This window comes from Podarcis liolepis (assembly GCF_965112155.1).
Source record: "Podarcis liolepis genome assembly, chromosome: 1".
NCBI lineage: Eukaryota > Metazoa > Chordata > Lepidosauria > Squamata > Lacertidae > Podarcis > Podarcis liolepis.
This window is the reverse complement of record NC_139554.1, coordinates 134,494,825-134,522,200: the sequence shown is the minus strand read 5'-3', so window position 1 is coordinate 134,522,200 and position 27,376 is coordinate 134,494,825. Positions and strand designations below refer to the sequence as shown.

At 47.3% G+C, this 27,376-nt stretch overlaps 1 protein-coding gene across 1 annotated transcript in view; it reads right to left on the bottom strand.

The window, feature by feature from the left end:
- COL6A2 (collagen type VI alpha 2 chain) overlaps positions 1-23,052 on the bottom strand; it is a 45,754-nt gene extending 22,702 nt beyond the window's left edge. The window contains exons 1-16 of the mRNA XM_083472777.1: positions 22,947-23,052; positions 22,119-22,624; positions 18,984-19,112; positions 17,517-18,136; positions 15,692-15,712; positions 14,594-14,659; positions 10,272-10,325; positions 9,780-9,824; positions 8,873-8,899; positions 8,171-8,197; positions 8,036-8,080; positions 7,076-7,129; positions 5,883-5,945; positions 3,910-3,972; positions 1,464-1,553; positions 121-183 (exon numbers count right to left, since the gene is read on the bottom strand). Coding sequence (XP_083328903.1) covers positions 121-183; positions 1,464-1,553; positions 3,910-3,972; positions 5,883-5,945; positions 7,076-7,129; positions 8,036-8,080; positions 8,171-8,197; positions 8,873-8,899; positions 9,780-9,824; positions 10,272-10,325; positions 14,594-14,659; positions 15,692-15,712; positions 17,517-18,136; positions 18,984-19,083 — 1,338 coding nt within the window. The 5' untranslated portion in view covers positions 19,084-19,112; positions 22,119-22,624; positions 22,947-23,052. The remainder of the gene's footprint in view (positions 1-120; positions 184-1,463; positions 1,554-3,909; positions 3,973-5,882; positions 5,946-7,075; positions 7,130-8,035; positions 8,081-8,170; positions 8,198-8,872; positions 8,900-9,779; positions 9,825-10,271; positions 10,326-14,593; positions 14,660-15,691; positions 15,713-17,516; positions 18,137-18,983; positions 19,113-22,118; positions 22,625-22,946) is intronic.
- Positions 23,053-27,376: the final 4,324 nt, after the last annotated feature.

The window sequence follows — 27,376 nt, the reverse complement described above, 5'->3', positions numbered from 1 at the left end:
TACAATCATTATGACTAGAATCAAAATTAATAAAGAATCTCTCTCTCTCTCTCCGCCCCCACCCCCCAGTTAATTAGGGGTGGATTTCCTTCCATTACTTTGGAAGCCTGATGAACTTACTCTCCCGCCTGGGGGTCCAGCACCTCCCGGTCCCCCCTTGGTTCCAGGATCACCACGACGGCCCTTAAAAAAAAGAAACAATGAAAGCAAACAAAACAAAATGATCTTGAGCAAATGCTCTTCAAGCAAACCCCTTGTGCCTTATTTGAGCTGAAAGAACTAGGCGTGCCTGAAGGATGGCTCCAACCTCTGTAGAAAGAGGGGCCCACTTCTCCCATTGCCATGACGCCCCCTTTCATGCAATGCTCTTGCCAGAGACGGGGCAGCGTCCGTAGCATTCAGACCCCAACTTGCACCCTTGATGTCATTAGGTATGCAAAAAGGTTCCTGCAAGTTACCCAGATAAATTGAACTATTTTCCGAGTCACCTGGCAAAATAGCTCACTTCTTCAAGCTTAATTGCAAATCAAGTCCGGGGGGCTCCTCCAAGCGTGATCAGGTGAGGAAAGGCTGCGTAACTTCTCCTCTGTTACTTTTCTAGCTTAAAATCGTCCTTCCCAAGCTGCCTTTTCATCCACAGGGGATGCTGTGGGGACTCAGTATCTTTCTTCCCATACATAGGTGAAAAATAGGCTTAGAGAGGAGGACTTTGAACTGTAAAAGGACCACGTAGGAGAGTAGCCTTTCTCGGCTTCTCCTCTCTCCCCCTTCTGCTTCCACACAGCTAGGTTAAAAGAGTAAAGCAAACCTGAAGGACATAATTCTGGGCAACGTGTGGATTGACACTTATTGCAAGAAAGATAAAGAGTGGGTGAAAGTAAAAGCAAGTAACAATGCTTTCAATATTGTGAATATAATCCCATAAGTGGGGTGTGGCGTTTGTGGGAAAGGGAGACATAAATTCCTATACTAGCTTTGTGTCTGGTCCAGCCAAAGTTAAGCTCTTTCTAAAGCACAATTATTTCAATGAGAGAAATTTCAGGTTAAATTTAACTCTCCAACTGAAACCGAAGCATCTTAAAAGTGCTTTATGTGGGCTGGATCATGCCCTCTGTTAAAAGGACAATCAAATTAAATGTCAGCACACATCCAACTTCCTATTGGATGACATTTGGTTGCTTGCATACTGGAATGCACAGATCTGGCATGAATCTCAATCGCTGATTGTGAACAAATCCAGTTTTAATATTGCTCTGGAAGATGGAGTAAGAACCACTGAAATCTGTGTCTTGGTGATGCATTTAGGAGTGTAGTCAAGCAGTGGCAGCCTAGAATACTTGCCTGTATGCAAATCTTGCTATTGCGATAGATGATAGATAGATAGATAGATAGATAGATAGATAGATAGATAGACAGACAGACAGACAGACAGACAGATGAAGTAAGTGGGGTTAGAATCTTACAGGTTCTCCTTTGGGTCCAATAGTTCCAGGGCCACCTTTGGCTCCCTTTGTGCCAGGAGTGCCAGGAGATCCATTGTTGCCTTTTGGTCCCTTTGAAAAATAAAAGGAAACGGCATTAGAAGACCTTTGGGGAGAAGGGAAGGGCAAGGAAGGGAGGTGTCAGAGCACAGCCTACGTATAATGGGGCACAGACAGTACAAAGAGTCACATCTTATGCAGGATGGTGAGATCCATCTTAATCTTAGGCCCACTTTTGGCACAGAAACTGCTCTGGTCACACTGTACGATGATGACCTCTGTCAGCAGTGGAAGTGCTGGGCCTTCCACTTGCATTTCTGTTACCACTCTGAAAGAGTGGGTGCACAGCTTGGGGGTCCTCCTGGATCCTTTGCTGTCACTTGAGGCTCAGGTGGCCTCAGTGTCCTGGAGTGCCTTCCATCAGCTTCAGCTGGTGGTCCAGCTACACGCCTATCTGGACAAGGATAGCCTGACTACTGCTGCCTATGCTCCGATAATCTCAAGGTTAGATTACTGCAATGCGTTATATGTAGGGCTGCCTATGAAGATGCTTTGGAAACCTCAACTGGTGCAGAATTTGAATGCCAGTCTGCTCACTAGGACAAGACAGTTTGAGCATCTTACACTGATCCTGGCCAAACTGCATTGACTGCCAACTAGTTTCCAGGCCCAATTCAAAGTGCTGGTTTTGACCTATAAAGCCTTCAATGACTTGGGACCACAATACCTCAAGGACTGCCTCTCCCCATATAATCTGACCTGGACTCTGTGATCATCCTCTGAGGACCTTTCTCGTGTGTCACAAGAGGTCTGGAGGGTGGCCTTTTTCTGCCATGGCTCCCTGTCTGTGGAATGCTCTCCCCAGGAAAGTTAGTCTGATGCCTTCATTATACATAGAATCATAGAATCCTAGAGTTGGAAGAGACCACAAGGGCCATCGAGTCCAACCCCCTGCCAAGCAGGAAACACCATCAGAGCACTCCTGACATATGGTTGTCAAGCCTCTGCTTAAAGACCTCCAAAGTAGGAGACTCCACCACACTCCTTGGCAGCAAATTCCACTGTCGAACAGCTCTTACTGTCAGGAAGTTCTTCCTAATGTTTAGGTGGAATCTTCTTTCTTGTAGTTTGGATCCATTGCTCCATGTCCGCTTCTCTGGAGCAGCAGAAAACAACCTTTCTCCCTCCTCTATGTGACATCCTTTTATATATTTGAACATGGCTATCATATCACCCCTTAACCTCCTCTTTTCCAGGCTAAACATGCCCAGCTCCCTTAGCCGTTCCTCATAAGGCATCGTTTCCAGGCCTTTGACCATTTTAGGTGCCAAGCAAAAACGTTCCTCTTCTTCCAGACCTTGGGCTGATTAACATTTGATGCCCTTTTAAATGTCTTCATGTGTGGGGGGTGGGTGGGGGTGGGGGTGGGGGTGGAACTAGCCAAGTTCAGCTTATTCAACGCCTAGCATATTGCAGTTGCTATAAATGGAACAGAATCAGATCACTGCATGGAGAGTTTAATGCAATGCTGCCAATTTTCTCAATTCTTGTTCTGACAACTATGATAACAACAGGATGACTTCTGACTGTGGCCCAGAACTTCAAAGAGATCCAGCAGTTTTATAACGTGCAGTGGTGGACCTACGTTTTGGGGGCCCCTGAAGCTTGAACTGTTATGGCGGTCTCTTCACAACCAGCAATGAGGTCTGGGTAACCCCTGTTATCTTCTTCAGCGGGATCACCACTGATGGGTTTTTCCACAACAGATCACAACACCTTTACAACATTTGTGCTACTGACTCTCAAACTTTGGGATTGTTGAAATACATAGAACAAAAAAGCAATCACTTTAAGTCATGTGACTCAAATTGAGTCTACTAGCAATGTGGACTAAAATCGCTTCTGGGGCCCCTCCAGGAGTTTAAGCTTCATTAATTTCATAGTAGATCTGCCCCTGAGAGCATGTCTAAAATTTTAGGGGTACTGTCAGGGAACTGACATCGGAGCCAGAGGCGGAGGGAAGGCTCCCAAGTGATGCTGGAGAGGGACCCAGCAGGGAGAGAAGCAGCTCAGCAGATGGGGATGGAGATCAGCGCAACACCAGGGACAAAGGGGGGCAGATGGGGGAATCGGCGAGAGGGCTCCAGGACTCCTCGCCGGATACCAGCGGGGCGAGCACGGGTCCTCCGCTACCCACACCCTCCCTGCGCAGAAGACTTCCGCGCAGGGAGAGTAGGAGGAGACTTGGCGTCAAACAGCTTTTATGCTGGAAAAGGTTTAAGAAATGCCCACTGACAGATTCTGCTAGCGACTGAGGCAGCCATGAAGTGAAGGGCTGCCCAGACAGAAAAGGTTTAACAAGGCAACATAGCCAGGAGTGGCGGCAACTTACGCATGAGCAACCCCTATAGTCATTAAAGGTACATACCCGATTTCCTTTCTCTCCAGCCAACCCAGGCGGCCCACTGCGACCAGGACGACCAGGATCACCCTGATACAGAAGGAGTAAGCAGAAACAGAAGTAGTAAGAAATGGTCACAACCAGCTCTACATCCACGTAGATCAAAACTGAATTGTATGTGCAGCAGTATAAGCAGTCTGAAATTTTCCCCAAACCAATTTTGGGGGAATTCTGGTGCAAAATAGATGGCAACTACTGTATATTCAGTGTTTGGTATTTGACAATTGACATTAAATAGCTGATATTTTACACAGCTCCATTCTTACGGGTTCAAGAATTATGCATATACACTAGAAACACACCAAACAGCCACAATAAATACCTGGGCAATTTTTAATAAAGCCTTCCAATCCGTTTGTAGCACTTTAAATGCTGTTATGCTGATCTGCTCACAATACCATCTACTTCTGAGTCATTTTCTTCTGAGGGCCAAACCACGCCTTTATGCTGGGTGTGTGGTTTTTGTTTCATGTTGACATTATATATGGGGGGGGGTAGGGGTTAAATCAGGAACACCACGGTGCTGTTTTCAGGGCCGAAGGAAGACTAACCAGCGCCCGGTGCGGGGTGTCGAGGGGCAGGGCAAACCGCCCTGTGCCGCCACACATGCGCTGCCGGGAGGTTTGCCGATGGCGCCACTCTAGCACTGTATGGACGGTGTCAAGATCCTCCGCATGTGGCTGTGGTGGCACGATGGAGGCAGCTCGCGTCGCCGCACCTGGAAGCGGCGGGGCGAGCCCCCCTTCTTGTCACTCCCCCTCAGAGATGGCACCCAAGTTGGACCGCCCCCCTGCCCCCTTCCTCCACCACTGGCTCTTTTGAAAAATGCTTTCTCCCTGCAACATTTTCTCAATGACTCCTCTGCTTCCTCTGATTTTTTTGTTTTGCCTTGAGGGAGAAAACATAGGTACTTTTGTACCTGGTTTTTGTTGCACCTACAGAGTTTCTGCTTTTTTTGTGTAAAACATTGTGTGTGTGTTTGTGCACATTTACACGAAACACTGCCTGAATGCCCCGGTGCCTGCTCTAGTCCTCAATGACACCTAGAGATTGGCAGTAATGATAGCAATTCTGTAACAGAACAGGATTTTCAATTCAAAATCAGAATTGGAAGTCAAATGCATGAATTTCAACCAGTTATAAGACTTATCAACGCAGCCTTTGTTGAGCATTTACATTCTGCACAGAAATGCCAAAACGCTTTGTAATAGCACTATTTTATTTTATTTTTTACAAAAGGTGTGTCCGTTCCAAAAAGCCAGGATTCAATAAAAGAAGAAGAGTTCCACCGGATTAGGCCGAAGCTCATCTGCCTAGTCCAGCTCTTGGCTAAAGAGATGTTGCGGGGAAGACGTCCTCTGCTGTGTGCTTGCCGTGACTGGCGCACCTGAATGCAGAAGCTTCACACAACTGTCATGGCTGGTAGCCACTGACAAACCTCTTCCCGGGGGGGGGGGGCTTTTCAACCCCCCCTTTAGAGCCACCTAAGACCATGGTCGTCACCACATCCACAGGTTATGTGAAACAGTGCCTTTTTCAAACTGGCTGACCCAGAGTTGTACTGTTTAAAGAGGGAGGGGGGAACCCCTCTTTACCCACCACCAATGTCTAAGTCTTTATCATGTCTCCCCACCCACAACCCCAAGGCAACCTTCCCCCAAAACTAAAGAAACCCAGACACAGGCTTTTCCGTGCGAGGAAGGCGCTCCTAACCAACCCTTCCGCCCAACATTTTGATTGCCCCTTTCTGCCCCTTTCCCATGTCCTTTTGTCATGGGGTGGCCAAATATTCATAGCACAGCACGACTGCCCTGGCTGCATATTGGGTGCACTTTTGGACCCTGCGGCACAAGGGGCTGCCTGTCTTGCAACACCTTCAGCTTATTCTCAGTGAGTCTGTGTCACTGCTGCCTTGAGTGACTTTGAGGAAGGGTACAGACCTTGATGCCTTGGTCCCCAGGCAACCCTTGATCTCCAGCACCTCCAGGATAACCATCAGGGCCCTAGGAAGAAAGGCAAAGGTGAGCTGCTTCTTTTCTGAAAGCTCTGGCTTGTGGTGACATCTGCACATGGAAAGCAATGGGCCACCTTTCGACAAAGAGGCAATCTGATCGCCTCTTCCCTCCCTGATGCCCACCTGCGTGGGAACCTCCCTGTCAGCTCCAGGAATGCATTCAGATGCAAATTAAAATACAGTGGTGCCCCGCAAGACAAATGCCTCGCAAGACGAAAAACTCGCTAGACGAAAGGGTTTTTTGGTTTTTGCGTTGCTTCGCTAGACGAATTTCCCTATGGGCTTGCTTCGCAAGACGAAAACGTCTTGCGAGATTGTTCGCTTTTTTCTTAAAGCCGCTTGAAGAGGCGCAGTTGCGACGGACCGTGCTTCGCAAGACGAAAAACATCGCAAGGCGAAAAGACTCGCGGAACGAATTAATTTCGTCTTGCGAGGCACCACTGTAGGAGCTACAGGTCTTCCTCCATTTATTTATTTCATAAAATTTATACACCACTTGATTGTAAAACAAACAAACAAACAAAAAAAACCCCTCAAAGTGGTTTACAAAAAGATAAAACAACAGATTCAAGAAAAATTCACAACCCTGTCTTTCGGTTAAAATACTAAAACAGATTAAAATTCACCTCAGCGTTTCTAAGCATCTGGGTTGACCTGTCTAAACAAGAATGTTTTTAGCAAGGGCCAAAACCAAAGTGCAGGTGTTGCCACACTAAACGATCAATTTCTTACATCTGCAAAATGAGTATTATGTGGCACGTGTAGTAGTGCCAATTCTGCCGATCAAAGTGGTCATACAGAATCACAGAATCTTAAGACTTGGAGGGGACCCCAAGGGTCATCTAGTCCAACCCTGCAATGCAGGAATCTCAGTTAAATCACCCATGCCAGATGGCCACCCAACCTCTGCTTAGAAACCTGCAAGGAAGGAAAGTCTGCCAAGTGGGGCACATGTGGCGTGAGGCAATAAAAAAACGCCCTTTTATTACCATTATTTATTTTATATTTGTTACTTGTGTGTTAGCTGCCATGTTACTTTACGCAGCACGCTCCAAGAAACACTGCGCCCCCCACCCCACTGCTGGAATGCACAAAGCCAAGATGAGAAAACATTCTTACCCTGTTGCCTGGGTCTCCTTTACAGCCAGGAGGTCCAATGCGCCCCAGTTTGCCCTGGAAAGATCACATGCAAAAACAAAGAAGTGAGAGACTGTGAACAGTAGAGAACTCTATAGATGTTTCATTCTCCTGGGGAAAGACATCCAGTGGCTCGGGCAAGATGTAGCCCTGGGGGGTGGGGAGGGGGCTTTCAATTTCTCTCTCTCCCCCTTTGTATGAAACAGGAGGGAATTAGCTACTATGAGATGTGCCTGGCTTGTTTGGGGTGCTTTGAGGGAACTTAGGATCTTGCAGGTCTTGGGTTCCTATCACATGCCCCCCTCAGAATCCCAGAATGCCATGTCTTAAACCACAGAGCCTAGGACTTGCCGATCAGAAGGTCGGCGGTTCAAATCCCCGCGATGGGGTGAGCTCCCGTTGCTCGGTCCCTGCTCCTGCCAACCTAGCAGTTTGAAAGCACGTCAAAGTGCAAGTAGATAAACAGGTACCGCTTCGGTGGGAAGGCAAACGGTGTTTCCGTGCGCTGCTCTGATTCGCCAGAAGCAGCTTAGTCATGCTGGCCGCATGACCCAGAAGCTGTATGCCGGCTCCCTTGGGCAATAAAGCGAGATGAGCGCCGCAACCCCAGAGTTGGTCACGACTGGACCTAATGGTCAGGGGTCCCTTTACCTTTAGGATCTTGCAGGTCTTGGGTTCCTATCACATGCCCCCCATAGAATCCCAGAATGCCATGTCTTGGTCCACATGGCCACATGGGGAAGGATGCCAGCAGTCCACCAGCACCCATCAGAGCTTTTGGCAGGTGAACCAAGGGGTCTTTTGGTGGGACAAGCCTGTTGGCAGGCTTTACTCTCCGTTGGCAGAGCAGCTCTTGCGAGCTGTGGGGTGGCAGCCATAGCGGTTTCCTTTTAAAGGACATAAGCAACCCGTTGACTGTGTCTGATCCTTGAGTAGCCCTACCTTTTGCCCACTTGTGCCGTTCCGTCCAAACAAGCCAAAAGCCCCCTGAAAGAAAAGAAGCAGAGCGTGAGAAAGCTGCTCTCATCAGGAAAGCGGAGCTGGAATAATAGGTAGCAATCCAGGATTTGCCTTTACCTTTCGTCCATCTCCTCCAAACTCTCCCTGCAAACACAAGAAAGGGGGGGGGGGGGAGCAAACAATGTTGAGTCAAGCCTATTAAAATCAGCCACGCTGGCAGAACAGAATGGAAAATATATATATGTAATTCTTTGTTACTGAATTGATTATGATCCAAAAGCTAGCAAACAAGATTACATGCAAAGACCTCCCTAGATATTTAAGCAATCTGAACAAGCAGTTTCCCCTCGCAGAATGCATTTTGTATACTGTTTACAAGAATATATTATACACTAATAATTATGGACACTTTCCCCCAGGAAAGCATTGTTTTGTTGGAAAACGGCACCACAGAATTCAGATAAGTGTGAATATTAAAGGATAGCTGTGTTCCAGTTCACATATAGTTTCAGAAAGTGCAAATCTGACAGAATTTAAATTTCTCCACCATCCTTTGCGGAGATTTAATCTGTCTACAATTTCCACCTTGGAACTGAGGCTCCAGCTGGGTCTCCTGGCTCTGGGCTCCAGCTGGGAGGTCCAATCTCTGTGCGTTTCTTATTTTCCCCCTCCCCTCCTCTTTTGTAAAACATCTCGCTGGATGAAGAGTTCTGGAGCACTTGAAAGCTTGCCACTAATCTTGTGACATTTTGGCTGGTTTGAATAAAATCACAATATGCGTCCCATAATTTTCTGAATGTAGTATATAAAATAGCTTACCTTTTCTCCTTTTAGACCATGAATACCCTATAGAAGGAACAAAAAATGTACATTGTGTTAATGTTTGTTGATACGTGTGACATCGATTTAGAGTTCTGGCTTTGATATAGTATCATATATTTCATGTATATATGATCATATCTTTCCTGAAAAAGTTCTAAGTGGTTTCTAGAGATAAATAAATAAATAAATAAATAAATAAATACATAAATAAGACATATTTGTTTGCAATGAAGCAGAGCTTTTATTACCCAGAAGCACCATCAAAAGCCTTTAGTCATGCAGGCCCATGTCCCTTTTGCCTGACAGAATTTACAGAAAGAATTTATTTTAGGGACTCTCTGCAAAGTGTAAGGGCATTAAGCCATTATCAGTTACTTGGAAAACTATGCATCCAAAACATTTTAGACAAGGGCCGGTAGTGACTGGGCAGAATAGTGTTTCACATTAACACAGACACCAAATGCCCAAACTGGCAGCCTCAATATTCATAATTTAAATAATAACACACAACCTATTGGCCTTATTATATTATATTGGATTATATATAACTATATGCTAGCTATATATATAATCCAACAGACAAGCAGCCCCAACCAGTGCAGCTATGGCTAGCCCTGCTTTCCCCAGCCAAGCCAGGCAAGTGGCTTCTGCTTCTGGCACTCATCCGCGGCAGTCAGCCTCGTGGTCTGGATGCTTCATCAATGCTGCAGGTGTGCAGTTATCACCACATGGCATTTTCTACCACTAGTCCTTCGCACTAGTAGCCGGTTGCCTTTCCCCTGTCCTCTGAGTGCCTCTGGGTCAAACATTGTGGCCCCAGATGAAGGGTTAATCCGACAACTGGTGAGCCACTAAAATGGGGGAAAAAATATGGCAGAAGGATAAACAGATGCAAATCTTTTACCTTGGGACCTGGATATCCAATTGGACCTTCAATTCCTGGGTCACCCTATATTTAAAAAGACAAACAGCATTATTAGTTGCAATAATTTAAACAGTATATTAAGACTGCCATCCTATACACATTTATCCGGGAGTAAAGTCCCACTGAGCTTTGGAAAGGACATGTACAGGATTGCCCTGTTAGAGATTTTCAAATCATTATGTCCTTCATTACTGCAAGAGGCAAACACTGACGTTTCACTGCTTCTGTTTTATAATGGTGAAATGAAACCGCTAAGATACTTGGACATTGTTTTAAAGAGAGGTTTCAATATGCTGCTTTAGCAGTTTCAAGGATCACAGTCTGATTTGGTTAAATATCAACCCCTAAACAGGTGTTCAAATTGGAATATTACTCCATATGATCCTGAACATTTAAATATTCAATGTCAAAACTCACCCCAGTGGCTAATGGAGTGGGAAGGGAGCCCTCCTATTTTTTTCAGCTACTCACCTGTCGTCCTTTTAGCCCAGGAACACCTGGCACCCCCATGTTGCCCTTTGCACCCTAAAAGCAAATAAAACAATGAAACAAATTAGAGCACTGTGTCTTGCATTCTCCCCACTGCAATAGAAGGGCAATTTCAGCAGTTTTCAGGGACAAAAATGTTTGTGCTAGGCAACCCCTCACGGAAATTTGGAAGGAAATAACAACGTCTCTTTAACTTTTTCCATCCCAAAGGGTACTTACCTTATATCAGGTTTTTTTCTTCTTCTCCCCCAACTTACAGTGTGTGTTTGTGTGCATGTGTGTGTGTGTGGGGGGGGGAGTCAAGATCAGGACTGCACTGAGAGTGGAGAGTATATTTAATCTTTTGATCCCCACAAAAATAAATAAAGCTGTATTCTGTTTAATTTGGTTGATTAATTGGGTTGTTGATCACTGGATAAAGTGGGAAAATGAATAAATATATTTGTAATTATAAATGAAGTGTATATTTCATACCTTTTTGAGCTGATTAATTGCTCTGATCAGTGGGTATATTGGGGAAATGAATGAATGAATATTTAACACTTTTGGAATTAATAACTTACATGGGGGAAATAAATGAATTTTTGCAGCCTTCTTTGATTTTGGCACATTTGCAGATTCATTTAAAAGCATTGCTGGGTTCATAAACATTTCCCCCCACATCATGTACGGTATTTTCTTAATTAACAGAGACTTAAATTATAACAATTAGCATGTAGGAATCTTCAGAAATATTTGAGGTTAAAAGGAGGTTCCTCACACTTGCAAAGGCACACAATTCTGTCAGCATATGCACATTTCCTACAGGCTGTTGGAGATTATGCATACTAGCTGGGAAATGTACAAAATTCCCTGTTCATGGAAGGATTATGGGCACATTCTCCATAAGGCCTAGGGAATGTGCACAATGGCTAGTTATTACAGACCTCCCCAAGGGTCCCTATTTTCCAGGGACGTCTTTGATTTAGAGAAGCCATCCCAGTTTCTGATTTGATCCCAATTTCTCCCGTTTTTGCTTAGGATGTCCCTATTTTCATCAGAGAAATGTTGGAGAGTATGTGATTATACACACTGACCAGTCAAAGAACAATTGGTCTAATCATTTAACACTCTGCAGCCCAGTAGTAGTCAATTGCACTTTGTCCCAAAGTGGAGTTTTGTCCAGGGGCATTTTATTTGTGGGAGGAGCCCCTGCCTACCTGCTACAAGGAGGGAGGGAGTCTGCGTCAAAGGAAGCTTTTGCTAAGTGCTGGAAGACAGTTTCTGCACTCCAGTCCGGAGTGGGGAGGGGAGAGACTGTTTCTGCCAGGACCCCTTAGGACAGTGGTGGCAAACCTTTTAGAGACCGAGTGCCCAAACTGCAACCCAAAACCCACTGATTTATCGCAAAGTGCCAATCTGGGGGATAATGCAGGGAGAGTTGTTGAACTTTTTTTGGGAGGAGTCAGTGGCGTAGTGTGGGGGGTGCCAGGGGTGCCGGCTGCACCGGGCGCAACATGGGCGGGGGGCGCACTCGCACTAGCAGCTCTCTGCCCCTACTAAAATCCACGGGTTAGGGAGCCCGCGCTCGCTCGGCTTGGCGAGGAGGTCGCGGAAGGGGGAGAGCGAAGCCTTCTGCCGCAGGCAAAAAAAGGAGAGGAAGCCGGGCTGGCTGGCTGGCGGGGGTCTGGCTGCGCCTGCTGCTGCCGGGCTTTGACAGCTTGGCGAAGCGGAGGGAGAGGAGCTTTATGGTAATTGCGGCTCTCTCTCCACTGGCCACCTGGGTAGTGAGCCGAGCCGAGCAGGGAGTCTGGCGAGGGGGCGGGAAGAGACTTTTCCACCTCGCCTGGTCAAAAAGGAGAGCGGAGTCTCCTCAGGGCGCCCTCAGGCAGGGCAGGGCAAGGCAAGCAGAGCGAGGAGGAGAGAGAGGGGAAGGGGGGGGGGAAGCAGCCAGGAAACGCTGCGGTGTGGAGGAGGAATCAATTAAGGAGAGAAAGCGAAAAGCCTTGGAGAAAGGGAAAAAAGGAAAGAAAAGAGGCAGCTCCAGGAGAGCGCGGGGGAAAGAGAAGCCTCGCTGCTGCTGCTTGGGAGAGTACTTGCCTTGCCCTGGGTTAGGGGGTGCAAATTAATTGCCTTGCCCCGGGTTAGGGGGCGCAAATTACTTGCCTTGCCCCGGGTGCTGATAACCCACGCTACGCCGCTGGGAGGAGTACCCCGGCGTTAGGGACGCAGGTGGTGCTGTGGGTTATATGGGATGTGTCTGGCTTGTTTGGGGTGTTTTGAGGGAACTTAGGATCTTGCAGGTCTTGGGTTCCTATCACATGCCCCCCTCAGAATCCCAGAATACCATGTCTTAAACCACAGAGCCTAGGACTTGCTGATCAGAAGGTCGGCGGTTCGAATCCCCGCGATGGGGTGAGCGCCTGTTGCTCGGTCCCTGCTCCTGCCAACCTAGCAGTTTGAAAGCATGTCAAAGTGCAAACAGATAAATAGGTACCGCTCCAGCGGGAAGGTAAATGGTGTTTCCGTGCACTGCTCTGGTTCGCCAGAAGCAGATTAGTCATGCTGGCCACATGACCCGGAAGCTGTATGCTGGCTCCCTCGGCCAATAAAGCGAGATGAGCGCTGCAACCCCCGAGTCGGTCACAACTGGACCTAATGTTCAGGGGTCCCTTTACCTTTACCCTTTACCCCGGCCTTGTTGAGCTTATTTCTGCACTTTATGTATAATATTTTCAAAATAAATAGTTACCTTTCTTAAATTACAGATTTACTAAAGTTCAAGAAAACACAAATTGTCTCCAGAAAATGTAGAATTATATACATGCTACTTAAGAGGCAATTCAAAGGCTTGAATAACTTTTGGAAACTTGGAGAGGTTTTTAAAAGTGGTCTTTGCTCTCTGCTGTAGTGCTGAAAGGAAGAATCCTATATGTGCATTATTGGGGGGGGGGGAGTGAGAAATATGGTCTTGTGGAACCACTGCTGTATCTTGCGTGTTACCAAGCCAGGAGGGATGGCTGCAATAGCGTTACATCTAGCAATTGGCCTACTTTTCCCCACTCTTGACTATGGCAGGCATCTCAATTTCCTTATGCTCTTCACAACCACGGTCTTGCAGCACAACATAGCACTCTGGGACACAAGGTTCCACTCTCCTCAGGGTGTTTTAATTTTAATTTTTGCTAAGTGTAAGGCCAAGAGAAGCAACGAAGGCTTACACAATCACAACAGCAACCTGGTTGGGCGCTTGGATGAGCAGCAGAAAAGGGGAGTTCAAACCCCACCAAGCCTGGGGGGGGGGGAGTGCCACCGCTCACCACCTGCAGGGGAATTCGCAACAGGAACCAAAGGAGGGTGACTGCAGGGACTCAAGCCCCCACCTGGCTTGACCTCATTGCTTTAGAGTACTTTCCAGGTGGAAAGATAGGAGGGCTTAACCTCTTCCTGGAGCACGGGCTGCTTAGCGCTGCCCCAGGAAAGGTTTGCTCGGGAAGAGGTGAGTTGCGCGGAATTCAAGCACACGCGAGGGAGCAGGTCCTGGAGGAAGAACTGTGAGGGGAGAGACTCCATCAGGCAAGGCCTCTTTCCACCTGTTGAATGTTACTTTTTTGATGTCGGTTGCCTATTTTTAAAGTTTTATTATCACATTTTTGTATTGCACTAGATTGTTATAAGATGTACATTTTTTGTTTCTTCAGCTTGTAAACCGCCTTGAGTATTGTAAGATAGAAAGTTGATAAACAAATTAAAAAATGATGATGATGACGACGTGTTTCCGTGTCTCGCGCAGCGCAACCGTGTGCAACTTTGTGCGGAAACGTCCCCAGAGAAACGAGTGAAAGCACCGCCGGGCACTTCGAAGGCGCCTTTTCCACCCTCCCAGCCCTGTTTGCGGCTTCGTTTCCCCTGGGGACGAGAGAGGGGCGCAACCACCCCACACTCCCTCCCCTCAGGCTCCACCTTCTCGGGAAAGGAGCAACTGACCCCTTCTCTCTCACTCTTCCCTACACAAAACTTTGTCCTCTGGCAACTGCGCGGGCAGCGCCACTTCTTCTGCCTGCAGGCCAGTGGGTGAGAAAAGAAGAGGGCTTGCCACAAAACGAGCGCCCTATTGCAGCCGCAGCAGCAGCCAACCAGATGGTGGTGGGCACGAAACTCTGAAAAAACGCACCTGATGGGGCGATGTTGCAAGTGTCCACAGAGAGGGCTCTGTGTGCCATAGGTTCGCCAGCACTGCCTTAGGATAACTCTGGACCCCACCCGTGGTTTGTGGTCCCTGGGTTAGGAATCTCTACCAGACTGAACTATGCCATTCAACTTACCTTTTGTCCCCGAAACCCCTTTGGGCCAGGTGGGCCTGCAATTTCTAGGCAGCTCATTTTGTAGCACTGAAATAAATCCAAACAAAAAATGAAATGAACTTTCATAGCTGAGAAATTGATTAAATTTCTACACTGTGATAAAAATAAAGAGACCCTCACCCCAAATCTAATGAATCCCAGCGGTCTACTGAATGACTCTGGGGACTCTGCCCCATTTCCCAGAGGGAAGGCTAAGATCTGCTACCAGAACTTTGTGGTCTCTTGCTAGGTAGGCAAATGTGTTTCATTCCCCTAGGATTTTGCAATATGAACTGGGCGCCTGCTGAATTTGGCTTTGTTCAATCCTCTCTTTCTCATTCACAGAATAATTTGTTAAGAAGTCTGTAGCAGCAGTTAAAGCAAACAATATGTGCCAGGTATTATTGTGCTCGAAGAGAACCCGGCTAACCCTCCCTCCAGGCCCCTCATGTGGTAACAGGGAACATCTGTAGTAGGAGCTTTTCGTATCCACAGAGGCTTCCCGTGCAACTCAGAAACCTGGGAGCCTCCATGGGCACAAAAACCCCACACCTCCCACTGCAGTTCAGGTGAGGGGCTGGGAGAATTCACACCACCTTAAGGTAGTCTAGGCAGCCTGCTCTCCCCATCTTCCCCTTGTGCATCATAAATGCCTGACGAGGCCTATGGAATTAGGCAAATTTGCGGCCCACTCCTGTAGATGTTTTATTTAAAATCACTCCCACTAAGTTAGCTGAGATAGCTCATCTCAGCTATCTGCCAATCTCCCATTCCCACCACCCTTCTGAGTAATACCCCTCCCCACCTTCTCACTATATAGAAGGATCTGGCAACTTCTGTTTCAGTGTATCTGAAGAAGTGTGCATGCACACGAAAGCTCATACCAAGAACTAACTTAGTTGGTCTTTAAGGTGCTACTGGAAGGATTTTTTTTATTTTAAGTTAAATAGAATTTGCTCCAGTCCTAAGTAAATATGCCTGGGTACTGCTGCCCTTCTATGGAGCTCCAGTTGCTCTTTTGAGCACTCTAATTTTGTCAACAATTGAAATGCTGTTATTTGGGAAAGAATCTGTACTTACCTCTCCATAGGCTTCGTGTTTCTGTTGGGAGGAAAAAGATTTTTAAATATTAACTGAGTTAAATCTAGGAAGAAGAAAACCGAGACAGCGCTTTCCTCTGCATATTCTCTCTGCGTCCCCTGGGCAAACATGGATATTGGCACCTCATCTGGGCATCATTCATGAGGCACCCCAGCCCCTCCCTTGTTAAAAGCAGCTCTCCAGTTTTTAGCATTGCAAATAAATGCTTGTGCGCATGTTCTCTGACAAAGGGCCAGAAATCAGGGAGGGACATTTCAGTGATTACGGATGGCTCTCCTTTACCTCCTTGCTTCTGCCCTCTCTTGCTTGCCCCTAGAGGTTGTCTTCGCGTCTTTTCCTCACTTTGCCAGCGGCCATTGTGTTTTGAAAGCAAATCCCACACACTCAAAATGTGAATTCTGAAGGCAGAATGAGCTATACAAAGTAGAAGGAAAGACTTGGTGGAGCGTCACAGCTCAGGGGCAGAGACCATGATTTCCCTGTAGAAGCCCCAGGTTCAATCCCAGGAAAAAGTAATCAGGCAGCAGGGCCAGAGACCTTGGGGAGCCACTGCCAACAGCCTCAGAATAAAACAGGATACATGCAAATCTATTCAGTTTGCACGGCCTGTGCAGAATTTGATTTTCTGGAGATCCTCCAAACCCGTGAGTGGGTAGGGCCGGGTTGCGGACAGGTTGCCCAGCCTCCTGCCTCAGCAGGGGGCGGGGCAGCGTCCCGCATCACACTAGGGGAGACCCCAGCCATGTCAGGTTGCCAGGCGGCCAATCAGATTGCTTGGGGGTGTGGCCAGGGCCAATTTAAGCCATGGTGCGACTCTGAGGCTTCCCTTTCAGTCTCGCACTGAGGATCTCCCACCCTTTTCCAGGTTGCGTCACTGGCCTTGCTATGGACTTCGGTTGGTTGCTGTTGAGGGGCCTGGTAGGTCTTTTTCCACTTGGCAAATTGGCACCAGCCACTTGGTTTTTGCCTACCTCATAGCAATTGTCACACCTTTGTAAGGTTTGGCGGGTAGGCATTGGAATAGCAATGTGTGGAGGAGGAAAGGTGTGGCCATCACCTGCCCCTCCATGAATAAGGGTATTCCATTAAAGGAATCTGGGGGTGTGGATCTCCTCCGTCGGGAACCCAGTGGTGCTTGAGTCGATCCGCATCGGTGGGGCTCCCCCTACTGGTAGTTTCTCCTTACCAGACTTCCCCAGAATAATATGTGCTGGGAAATAAAGGTGGGGTCCTCCTCACCCCTGCCTGTCATTTCAGCAGCACCACTCTAACCCAGAGGCAGGAGGCTTGGCTCATTCCCCAGCCACTGCAACCAAGGGGGACATCGGGCTGGTAGGGCCAGGGACACCCCGATGGATGTACAGATCGTGCAACCCCCAAGTGAGGACGGCAGCCTAGAACGCTGGCCGAATGTGGGGCTGTGGAAATCCAGTGATAGTTTTTGCTCCAATTTTTGTGGTTGGCATGGCTTCCAGCTAAAGGACTTGAGCTGAATAATTTTATCACACTACAGGTTTTAAGAAGGCTGCATGCTTGGTGTTCTGCTTAAATTACTGATGGAGCAAGCCCATAAATCTAGGAAGCCTCAATGACCACTGGCTCTTAGTTGGTTACTGGGTGTCTGGGAGGACACTCCTTGTACTTTGGAGGAGCTAGGCTCCTTTGGGTGGGAGGGCAGGATAGAAATTTAATAAAATCTATAAAGCTTCTGCTTTGATATCCAGCTCGGACAATGCAAACTGCCTGAAGCTAAATAGTATTTCAAGAAATTGCATTATTCCCCCCACCCGAGAGCCATTCTTACCATAACTTGGATGATCCTATCAATGGTATTGGTATCTATCTCGGTGGTTGATTCTTTTCTGATAGGATCCATCTTTGTGATGGCGTAATTGCTCCGGTAAAGCTCCAGCGGGGGGTTGGCAATCTCTCGCAGCCCCTGCTCAAAGATGTTGTGGCTGGGGGCCACTGCAAAGAGCCTGATCCCTGCGTCTCGGGCTCTTTCAGCTTGCAGCTTCATCCCTCCACAGGGACTCCCTGTCACATGGCCATCAGTGATCACAATGGCGTAATTGACAGCCCCAGGGGATGGATTGGACAGGATCTGTGCTGTCATGTTGGAGATAGCACAATCTGTGAAGGTGCCCCGACCAATGTACTGGACACTCTCCAACCGATCACGGTAGATCGTCTTGCTGTTAGTGAACTCGCTGTATATTTTCACCACATCTGAAAAATGGAGTCCTGCAAATTGCCAGTTGATGGACACTTGGCTCTGGTAGAGCTCATTCTCCAGCTTTGTGATGAATTCAGGGATGAAGCTCTTCATATGGGTCACTATACTCCCCAAAGGTGCAGTCTGCAGCGCAATACTCTCAGATGTGTCAATCACAAAATACACCCTGATGGGACAGTCAGTTTGATCTGTATAGAAACAGCAAAGAAAAGTGCGCTGATGGAACCACATCAGTCATACCAAGGCTTCTCAGAGGTCTCTATGAGGCCTGAACACTTTGGACTTGTGCCCTTAAAAACAATCACAGGGCACAGGATGGGAAATACCTGGCTTGGAGCTCAACCTTGAATTCAACTTGGGATCAGGGCTTTTTTCCCAGTCAGAACTTGCTGGAACACAGTCCCAGCCCCTCTCAGATGGGCGCCATTGCCATCACAAGAGAACAAGGGAGGTGTTCTTGGAGAGCTCCGACACCTCTGTTTCGAGAAAAATAGCACTGCTTGGGATTATAGTCAGTCACAAACTGAATGTGAGTTAGCAGTGTGCTGTGGCTACAAAAGAGGGCCTGCATTGATTAATTAATAGTTTACAAGTCACAGGAAGTGGCTTCATTCTGCCACCAGAAGGAGACTCCCTGGACTCAGCTATACAGCTGTGAATAAACATTTTAAATGTGTTGAAAAGTGCAATATACAAATGTGGCACTAGATGGCGACAGTGAACTATGCAAAAATTCAATGTATTTTTCAAAACGGTTTTTGAAAAAGCATTTTCACAGTGTTTTTTATATGTGTGTAAAGTCCACCACTATCTCTCAGTGAAGCTCCAAATCGAATAAATGGGTGACAACGTGGAAAATGAGGTTCCAAGTAAGTAATAGTGGTGGTCAGTGAGGTGAGATGGAAAGGAATAAGTTAGCCACTGTGAACCAAGCAAAGAAGAAAAGTCAGCAAGTAATTTTCCACAGGGATAGGAAAGAGGAGGCCAAAAGAAAAGACAAGGGATAAGGCGGAGTTTTAAAGATTGTGCTTTTACCTGCACAGGACGAAGCTGCAGCAACATCATCATCATTTTGAGCATGGAGTGGAGCCAGCGTTGTGCACAGCAGAACAGCTAAAAAGGCTTCTGGGAACATCTTGGCCACTTTATCATACACCTGGAGTCCTGTGAGGACAGAGCCAACATAACAGTCTTAGATTATGAGCTGATTAAGGCACTAGATATGAACAGTGTGGCGTTTCAAATATTCTTTTTTCTATCGCCAAGGCAATAGTATTCAGTGCCATGGAGGGGCAACCATAACATGAGGTGATTGAGATTTAGCTTGGCTGGAGCGGGTGAGCCTTTTATTTAATTTAAGTCTGGCAGTGCAACTTTTGCCAGGAAGAAACTACTCAAGCGGCTTGTCCTGGGCGGTGCTTGTTCCATTAGCTGACTGGAGTCCTTCCTGGGGAAAGGTCAGCAAGTTTAAAACATCCAGGTAAGTGGATGAATATGGTGGCAGAGAATGGCACTGCCCAGTATTGGGGGGAGAAACCAAACAGGGGGAGGAGTTTGGGAGTTCATCAGCCTCCGGGATAACCTGAAGTACCCTCTAGCACCCAAGTGCAATTGAATTCACTATCTGTAGCCTGCCCTGTAATTTTAAATGTGCTGTTATTGTTTTTTCCTTAATTATCTAATCACCCTACAGAAGTGTTCCTGCAGAACACTGCTCCTTGAGTGCCTGCCTTAAGAAACTACTCCAGATTCCATTCTGTTTATTAAAAACTAGTACAAACGTACCTCGGAAGTCGAATGGAATCTTTTCCAGAAGTCCATTCAACTTCCAAAACACTTGGAAACCCAAGCGTGGCTTCTGATTGGCTGCAGGAAGCTCCTGCAGCCAATGGGAAGCCACAGGAGTTCTGTTGGATGTTCGGCTTCCAAAAATAGTTTGCAAACCGTAACACTCACTTCCGGTTTTGCGGCGTTTGGGAGCCAAAACATTTGAGAACTAAGCTGGTCGAAAACCACAGTACGGCTGTATACAGTATATTTCCTTTACAAAGGACTTTAGTGATGTGAATATATTTTGCTGGCTATAAGAGAGAAATACTGGAGGAATTACACTGCAAGCCCAGGGAGAAAATGACTATACGTGTGCAGGATTGCACCACTAGTGAAAACTACCAGATATTCAGCCTTGATCCTAAGCATGTTTCTGCTCACAATAAATGTAGGTAAATCTTAACAATTTTAGTGACCTGATCAAGATGCATTTTAAACTTCCAAGTTTATATCAGCTCCCTGATTCAGCCTGTCCGCTCCTCCCTGGGGCTGTATAGCTCTGGCCATCTTTGCTGACAGCCTTCGGGTTCCCTGGCATTGGAGAATTTGCAGGCCTGAATACTGAAGGCCCACAGTTCTTTGCTTTAGCTCCCTAAAATCACAGTAGCCTTATCACACCAGGCTCCCAGCAGTGCACTGTTTCTGTGTTCTAGGTTTTATTTAAGTTACACCTTCTTAACAGTGTGACAGAGCAGATTTCAAAGAAATGTGGGTCTTAAAACACTCACTCTCTCTCACACACACAAACACACACACCTGGCAGGCAAACCTAACTAATGCTAATGTAGAATGCATACATTTCTCTGGTCGATGAAATGTGCATAAAGGCCAACCTTAAACAACTTAGCAAAATTATTATAAGTGACGGAAAGGGGAGAAGGCTTTGTTTAATCATGTGGTTAGAAACACTAAAGAGTTTTCTCACACACCTGTTCCATACCCTCTAACATTTCTCTGATGAAAATAGGGGCATCCCAGACCTGCTCTGGGGGAGACCGGTACCCGTGGGAGATGCTCAGACTACAAGGTGGCCAGTTCAGACACAGAAAGATGCAAAAAGTGAGTTACGGTGGTTGCCTAAAATGGAGATCCTTCACCTGACTTTTCCAGCGAAGATTTCTTTTTCCTTATTACAGAACTGGCCTCTCGAGTGTTTTCTCCAACATTGTACATTAATGGATATTGTACATGAAAATTCAAATTCCCTTTTAGCTTCCCTCCAATTTTGCTTTCTGTATGAACGCTGCCTCAGAAAATGCTGCACTCTGATTTAACTGAAAGTTCTGGTGCATTTTTTCCTCTGGCTCCCAGTTTACTTGTTTGTGTGCTCCCAATACTGGGCAAAGCATCATCTGTTGCAGCACTGGAAGAGTCCAGGCCACAAATCCAGGTAAGGAAGAGAAAACCAAAAGCAGTCAGTGCCTCCCTTTCCCCAGACTTGGCTCATGGTCTGTGCATGGAAGAGAAGAGTCACGACTTCATAGCCTCATCTAAGAGTGAAATTCCCAGACACACAACCAACACAAACTCCTGCCCCTCCTTCCTACAACTTTGGGGTGCTGCTCATGTCTCTAAATTACACATCCTACTGAGGAACAAAACAGTTCACAATTAGGCTGCAATCCGAGTAAGTCCTAGTTGACCAAAAAAGGACTTACTGTTGAGTAGACATCTATAGGATAGCACTTTAAGTCAGAAAGAGATGCCAAGAGTCTCTTGCAGCAACGAAGGAGAAAAGCCATTCTTTTCATTAGCAAAGAGTCTTAATTGCCTCCAATCTAGACATGCCATAGACAACAGAAGCAATGTTGTTGCTACTTTCTGCCAAATCTGCCTAATATCTCTGGAGAACAAAATATGCCTGTTAGCGAGTTACTGCGGTGCTCTAGTTCTGGAAGAACACACGCCCTGCAACCCGCTGGCCAAAGGCACCAGATCTAAAGCAAAGCCAGGCAAGCCACGAAAGCCAATTTGTGAATTCCGCCTTATGGGTGCAAAACTATCGAAGTTGCCGTGCCAATGTTGGAAGGAGAAAAGTGTCTGCGCTTTGAAGAGCAACGGCTGTTTTCTAGCCACGTAGAAATCAAAGACCAGCACAAGCATTTCATGACATTCATCGCCTATTGTCACTTGAGGTGACAGCACCTCATCCTTCACAGGTGCCTTTGGTCCTGCGCTTGGTGCGCAGAGTCCTGCTGGGGCTGCTTCGATGAGCGCAACCCCCCTAGATCTGCCCGCTATTCCGGGCGCGGCTGCCTGCCGCCCCAGCCCCGCCGAGCTTCGCCCGCTCCCTGCGCGCTTCCCGAGCCAGAGCCGCGGGCGAAGCTGCCGTCCGCTTACCTGGGGAACCGACTCGCGACAGCTCCGTTGGCGCGGACGAAGGGCTTGCGCGCGTTTCACGAGGGGCGCAGCATCTTGGGCGACAGGGGCTCCTTGCCTTCGCTAGATTTGGGAGTGGAGAGAGGGAGCCCTCCGGGCGGGGCGCGGGCGCCTGGCTCCGTCCTGCCTCTTTCTCCTCCCCCCGGAGCGGGCCAGCCAGCGCCACCCGAGGCAGCGGCCACCCGGCGGCGCTGTGGCTCCACCATCCGCGCTCGGGGGCGCGGACCGTTCCCGGGTCTCCCGCCCGGGCGAGCGAGCTCCTGCTCGGGCTGCCTCTTGCGCAAGCGAAGCTTCCGCCCGGAGCCCCTTCTCGCGCCTCTCCAGGGCGCCCTTCGCCAACGCGGTGCCCGCCAGGGGCTTGGGACCCCCCCCCGCCCGCCCGACGGCTCTCCCAGCAGCGTTTAGAAAACTCACGGAAAGGGGAAAGACCAAAGGTTTTCAAACCCGTCACTTGTTCAAAGTACAATCTGTGCAACTAAATCTTTGCATTATTGTCTTAGGGTAATTTAAATTTCATTACGCCAGCAATATTGCCCTGAATTTTGCTTGGTTGCTTGTCTCTAGCATTTTTGTATTGTCTTATTTTGCTATGGCTGTAGCTAATGCAATAAAGGTTTGATTGATTGATTGACAATCTGTGCCACTTAGTGGCGTAGCGTGGGTTGTCAGCACCCGGGGCAAGGCAAGTAATTTGCGCCCCCTAACCCGTGGATTTGCGCTCCCTAACCCTAACCCCCAGATGTTGCGCCCGGTGCGGCCCGCCCCCCTGCACCCCCCACGCTACGCCACTGGTGCCACTGTAAACTAGCAGCCCACCGCCCCCTTCCCAAGGCCAGCCGGCAGCTCGGGCCATCGCGGACGGAAGGAGGCGATGTGGGCTTTGGTGATCCTGCTGAGGAACTTGGTATCCAGGTCACCAGTTATTCGAAATTTCTCAGGACGACACTTTTCACGGTGTCTGGAATTGATGCTGATTGTATTTTTAAATCAGCTATATAGATTTCCCTCTAGTCCAGATTCTCTTTACAAGGATGTTTGGTGACTCTAGAAAAGGGTAAGAGTGAAATAGGAATATTTTGATAGGTTTTCCTTTCTCCCTCCCTGCTGCTTGGTTTTCAAATCAGGACGGTTGGCTGAACCATTTCTGAGATTTCCCCTTTTCTCACCCAAAGAGGAGGAGGCCGCTTTGCATAAATTTCTCCAAATATTCTCCATCATTTGTTTGTAGTGGCTGCTATTTCTCTCTCTCTCTCTCTCTCTCTCTCTCTCTCTCTCTCTCTCTCTCTCTCCCCTCCCCTTCTGACCTGGTTGCAAACACAATTTTTTGGGTGATTGAATAAATATTGTTTTCCAGTATTCTGGGACTGTGCTAATCTCAAACCGGCTGGATTCTTAAGAACCCCTGGCAGCATTCTTTGCTCCGTCCGGCTGCCACATTTACAGGAAGGGCTTGAAAGAAAGCATGTGGGAATTCAGTCCTCAGAACTGAAACTTCTACCATCCTGTGGCCAAGTTCAAATGCTTGTGAGTATTTTAGTGCATATCAATTGTTAGTTCAGAAACATGTGTTAGGAAAATTAGGAAGCTAATTTATACTTATATATAATTTATAATTAGGGACACTGGTGGTGCTGTGGGTTAAACCACAGAGCCTAGGACTTGCCGATCAGAAGGTCGGCGGTTCGAATCCCCATGATGGGGTGAGCTCCCGTTGCTCGGTCCCTGCTCCTGCCAACCTAACAGTTCGAAAGCACGTCAAAGTGCAAGTAGATAAATAGGTACCACTCCGGCGGGAAGGTAAACGGCATTTCTGTGTGCTGCTCTGGTTCACCAGGAGCGGCTTAGTCCTGCTGGCCACATGACCCGGAAGCTGTACGCCGGCTCCCTCGGCCAATAAAGCGAGATGAGTGCCGCAACCCCAGAGTCGGCCACGACGGGACCTAATGGTCAGGGGTCCCTTTACCTTTATAATTTATAATTATGGTGCTGGAGGAGACTCTTGAGAGTCCCATGGACTGCAAGATCAAACCTATCCATTCTGAAGCCTTGTCTCTAGAGGGAGGTCAACACAAGGTAGAGACCATTCCCTGGGCGAGATTTCTTCTATGTTGGTTATACATCTACCTCACATTAGACAAAGATCCTCTCCTTAGCGAAGTCTTGTCAGACCCCTTTCTTTCCCCAGGGCAACAACAGTTTTAACATAAAGGTACAGCAACTTGGACTGTCAATGGAACTTTTGCAATCGATGTCCCCACCATCTGCCAAGGCTATAATAAAAACTAGGTTGTGGGACATTGAACGCCAGGAACTAACAGCAGCAGCAGAGAAAACATGTTCCCCTCTTTACTTTTAACTTTCTTGGGCATATGAAACTAATCACAATTATCTTGAATTTCTGCTTAACCCTCAAGAAAGAAGGGCATTTTCATTGGCCAGGTTTAATTCAAACCCATCAAACCTCCTTTGGGAAAGGTTCTTGGGAATGGTGGAAGGAGAAAGAATTTGCCCATGTGAAGACCACCTGCTGGAAACTCTTACTCATATGGTTCTTAAATGTAAACTATATGCTGATCTCTGCCAGCAGTTTCTAGATCAACTCTGCATCCCCAAATGCAAATCATAGTTGGAGGTCATACATTTTCTATTACTGGGGAATGATCAGGAGCTCACCAAGTTAGTGGCTAAATATCTTTATTTGGTTTTTTGTCGCAGAAACACATTGCAGACGTTTGATCTCTCTGGAGACCTAGAGATGTAACATTAGACTGTTTTGCCTCTTTTCATCTGACAAATGTTTTGTGACATTGGGGAGGTGGTAATTCTGTATTGATTTACTATGAATGTTTGTATGTGATGCCAATAAAAGGTTTGATGATGATGAAGGAAATCAGCCCTGAGTGCTCACTGGAAGGACAGATCCTGAAGCTGAGGCTCCAATACTTTGGCCACCTCATGAGAAGAGAAGACTCCCTGGAAAAGACCCTGATGTTGGGAAAGATGGAGGGCACAAGGAGAAGGGGACGACAGAGGACGAGATGGTTGGACAGTGTTCTCGAAGCTACAAACATGAGTTTGACCAAGATGCGGGAGGCAGTGGAAGACAGGAGTGCCTGGCGTGCTCTGGTCCAGGGGGTCACAAAGTTGGACACGACTAAACAACTAAACAACAACAAAAAATTTATACCGAATCAAACCATCAATCCACGTGGCTCGGGATTGTCTGCACTCCTCACAACGGGGTGATAGAAGAAAATGTCCCTGAAAATGGAGGGGCAGGGGGAAATATTCTGTGAAGCTCCAGTGACTGGGTGGGTTTGGCTCAGGCACAACAACTCTCGGGTGCTGAGGTGTCTTTGGCCCCCTCAATACTTGTTTGAAGGGCCCCCAGTGCACATCATGCATGTGTGACACATCACAGCTTCACCAGAAATGAAATGGACATTGCTAACACCTGGTCGAACCTGTTAATTTAGGAACCCAGAATCTGAAGAGGGGTCTGGGATCCTAATGGATATTTTCCAAGGGCTTCTTACTGAAGCTGCAGGTTGCTCACTCAGCCTGCTCTCCTTCTTGTGCTGTTGCTTGACAATGGCTCTTCCTGTGTAATTGATTCCAATGTTTCCCTTTCGTTTTTTTTTTTTTAAATAAAGTACCAGCAGGAGGCAATAAATATTATATCTGGACAGCTTTTCAGACATTGGTTGCATCCAGATTGTCTAGTCTATTGACCTGTGAACCACCCTGAGACCTGTGGGTATAGGGCACTATATAAATTTAATAAATGATGATATTTTCTTAAACTAGAAGCATGGGGCAGGCTTGTATTCCCCCTGCCCACCCCCACCCCCACCTGGAGTGCTTTCTTCCTGGTTTGCCTTGAGCCGGAGTAATCCATTATGTCTGAACTCTGGCGAAGATGAAGTCTCAAAGCCAAAGGGCAAGGGAGGGACTGAAGGGGCAGGCAGGGAGCGCAAGAGCCTGGTATTCATTCTTCCAGTATATAAAACTTGGCTTATCATAGAGTTGGAAGGGACCCAGGAATCTCAACTACATCATACATAGCAGATGGTCAGCCAACTTCTGTTTAAAAACCTCCAAGGAAGCAGAGTCCACAAACTCCCAAGGGAGACTGTTCCACTGTTGAACAGCTATTACCATCAGAAAGTTATTCCTGAAATTTAGTTGGAATCTCCTTTCTTGTAGCTTGAAGCCATGGGTTCAAGTCCTACCCTCCAGAGCAGGAGAAAACAAGCATGTTCTCTCTTCCCTGTGACAGCCGTTAAGATATTTGAAGATGGCTGTCATATCTCCTCTCAGAGAGCCAGTGTGGTGTAGTGGTTAAGAGCGGTAGACTTGTAATCTGGGGAACCGGGTTCGCGTCTCCGCTCCTCCACATGCAGCTGCTGGGTGACCTTGGGCCAGTCACACTTCTGTGAAGTCTCTCAGCCCCACTCACCTCACAGAGTGTTTGTTGTGGGGGAGGAAGGGAAAGGAGAATGTTAGCCGCTTTGAGACTCCTGAAGGGGAGTGAAAGGCGGGATATCAAATCCAAACTACTACTACTATTCTTCTTCTTCTTCTTCTTCTTCTTCTTCTTCTTCTTCTTCTTCTTCTTCTTCTTCTTCTTCTTCTTCTCCTCTTACCCAACTCCTTCAAGTGTTCCTCATAAGGCTTAGTTTCCAGTTCCTTGATGATCTGCACGTTCCAGCTTGTCAACATTCTTCTTAAATTGCGGTGCCCAGAAGTGGGCACAGGACTCCAGGTGTGGTCTTACCAAGGCAGAATACAGTGGGACTATTACTTGCCTTGAAAGATGGAGGGCACAAGGAGAAGGGGACAACAGAGGATGAGATGGTTGGATGGTGTTCTTGAAGCTACCAGCATGAGTTTGATCAAACTGCGGGAGGCAGTGGAGGACAGAAGTGCCTGGCGTGCTCTGGTCCAGGGGGTCACGAAGAGTCGGACATGACTAAACGACTAAACAACAACAACAACATTACTTGCCTTGATCTGAACATATACTTCTGTTGATGTAGCCATTGCTGCTGCATCACACTGTTGACTTGTGTTAATCTTGTTGTCCGCCAAGACCCCTCAATCCTTTTCACATATACTACTGGCCAGCCAAGTGTTCCCCATCTAATATTTGTGCAGCTGGTTATCCCTGCCTAACATGTTTATAACTTTGGATGAGAAAACTAGCTGATCATTTTGAA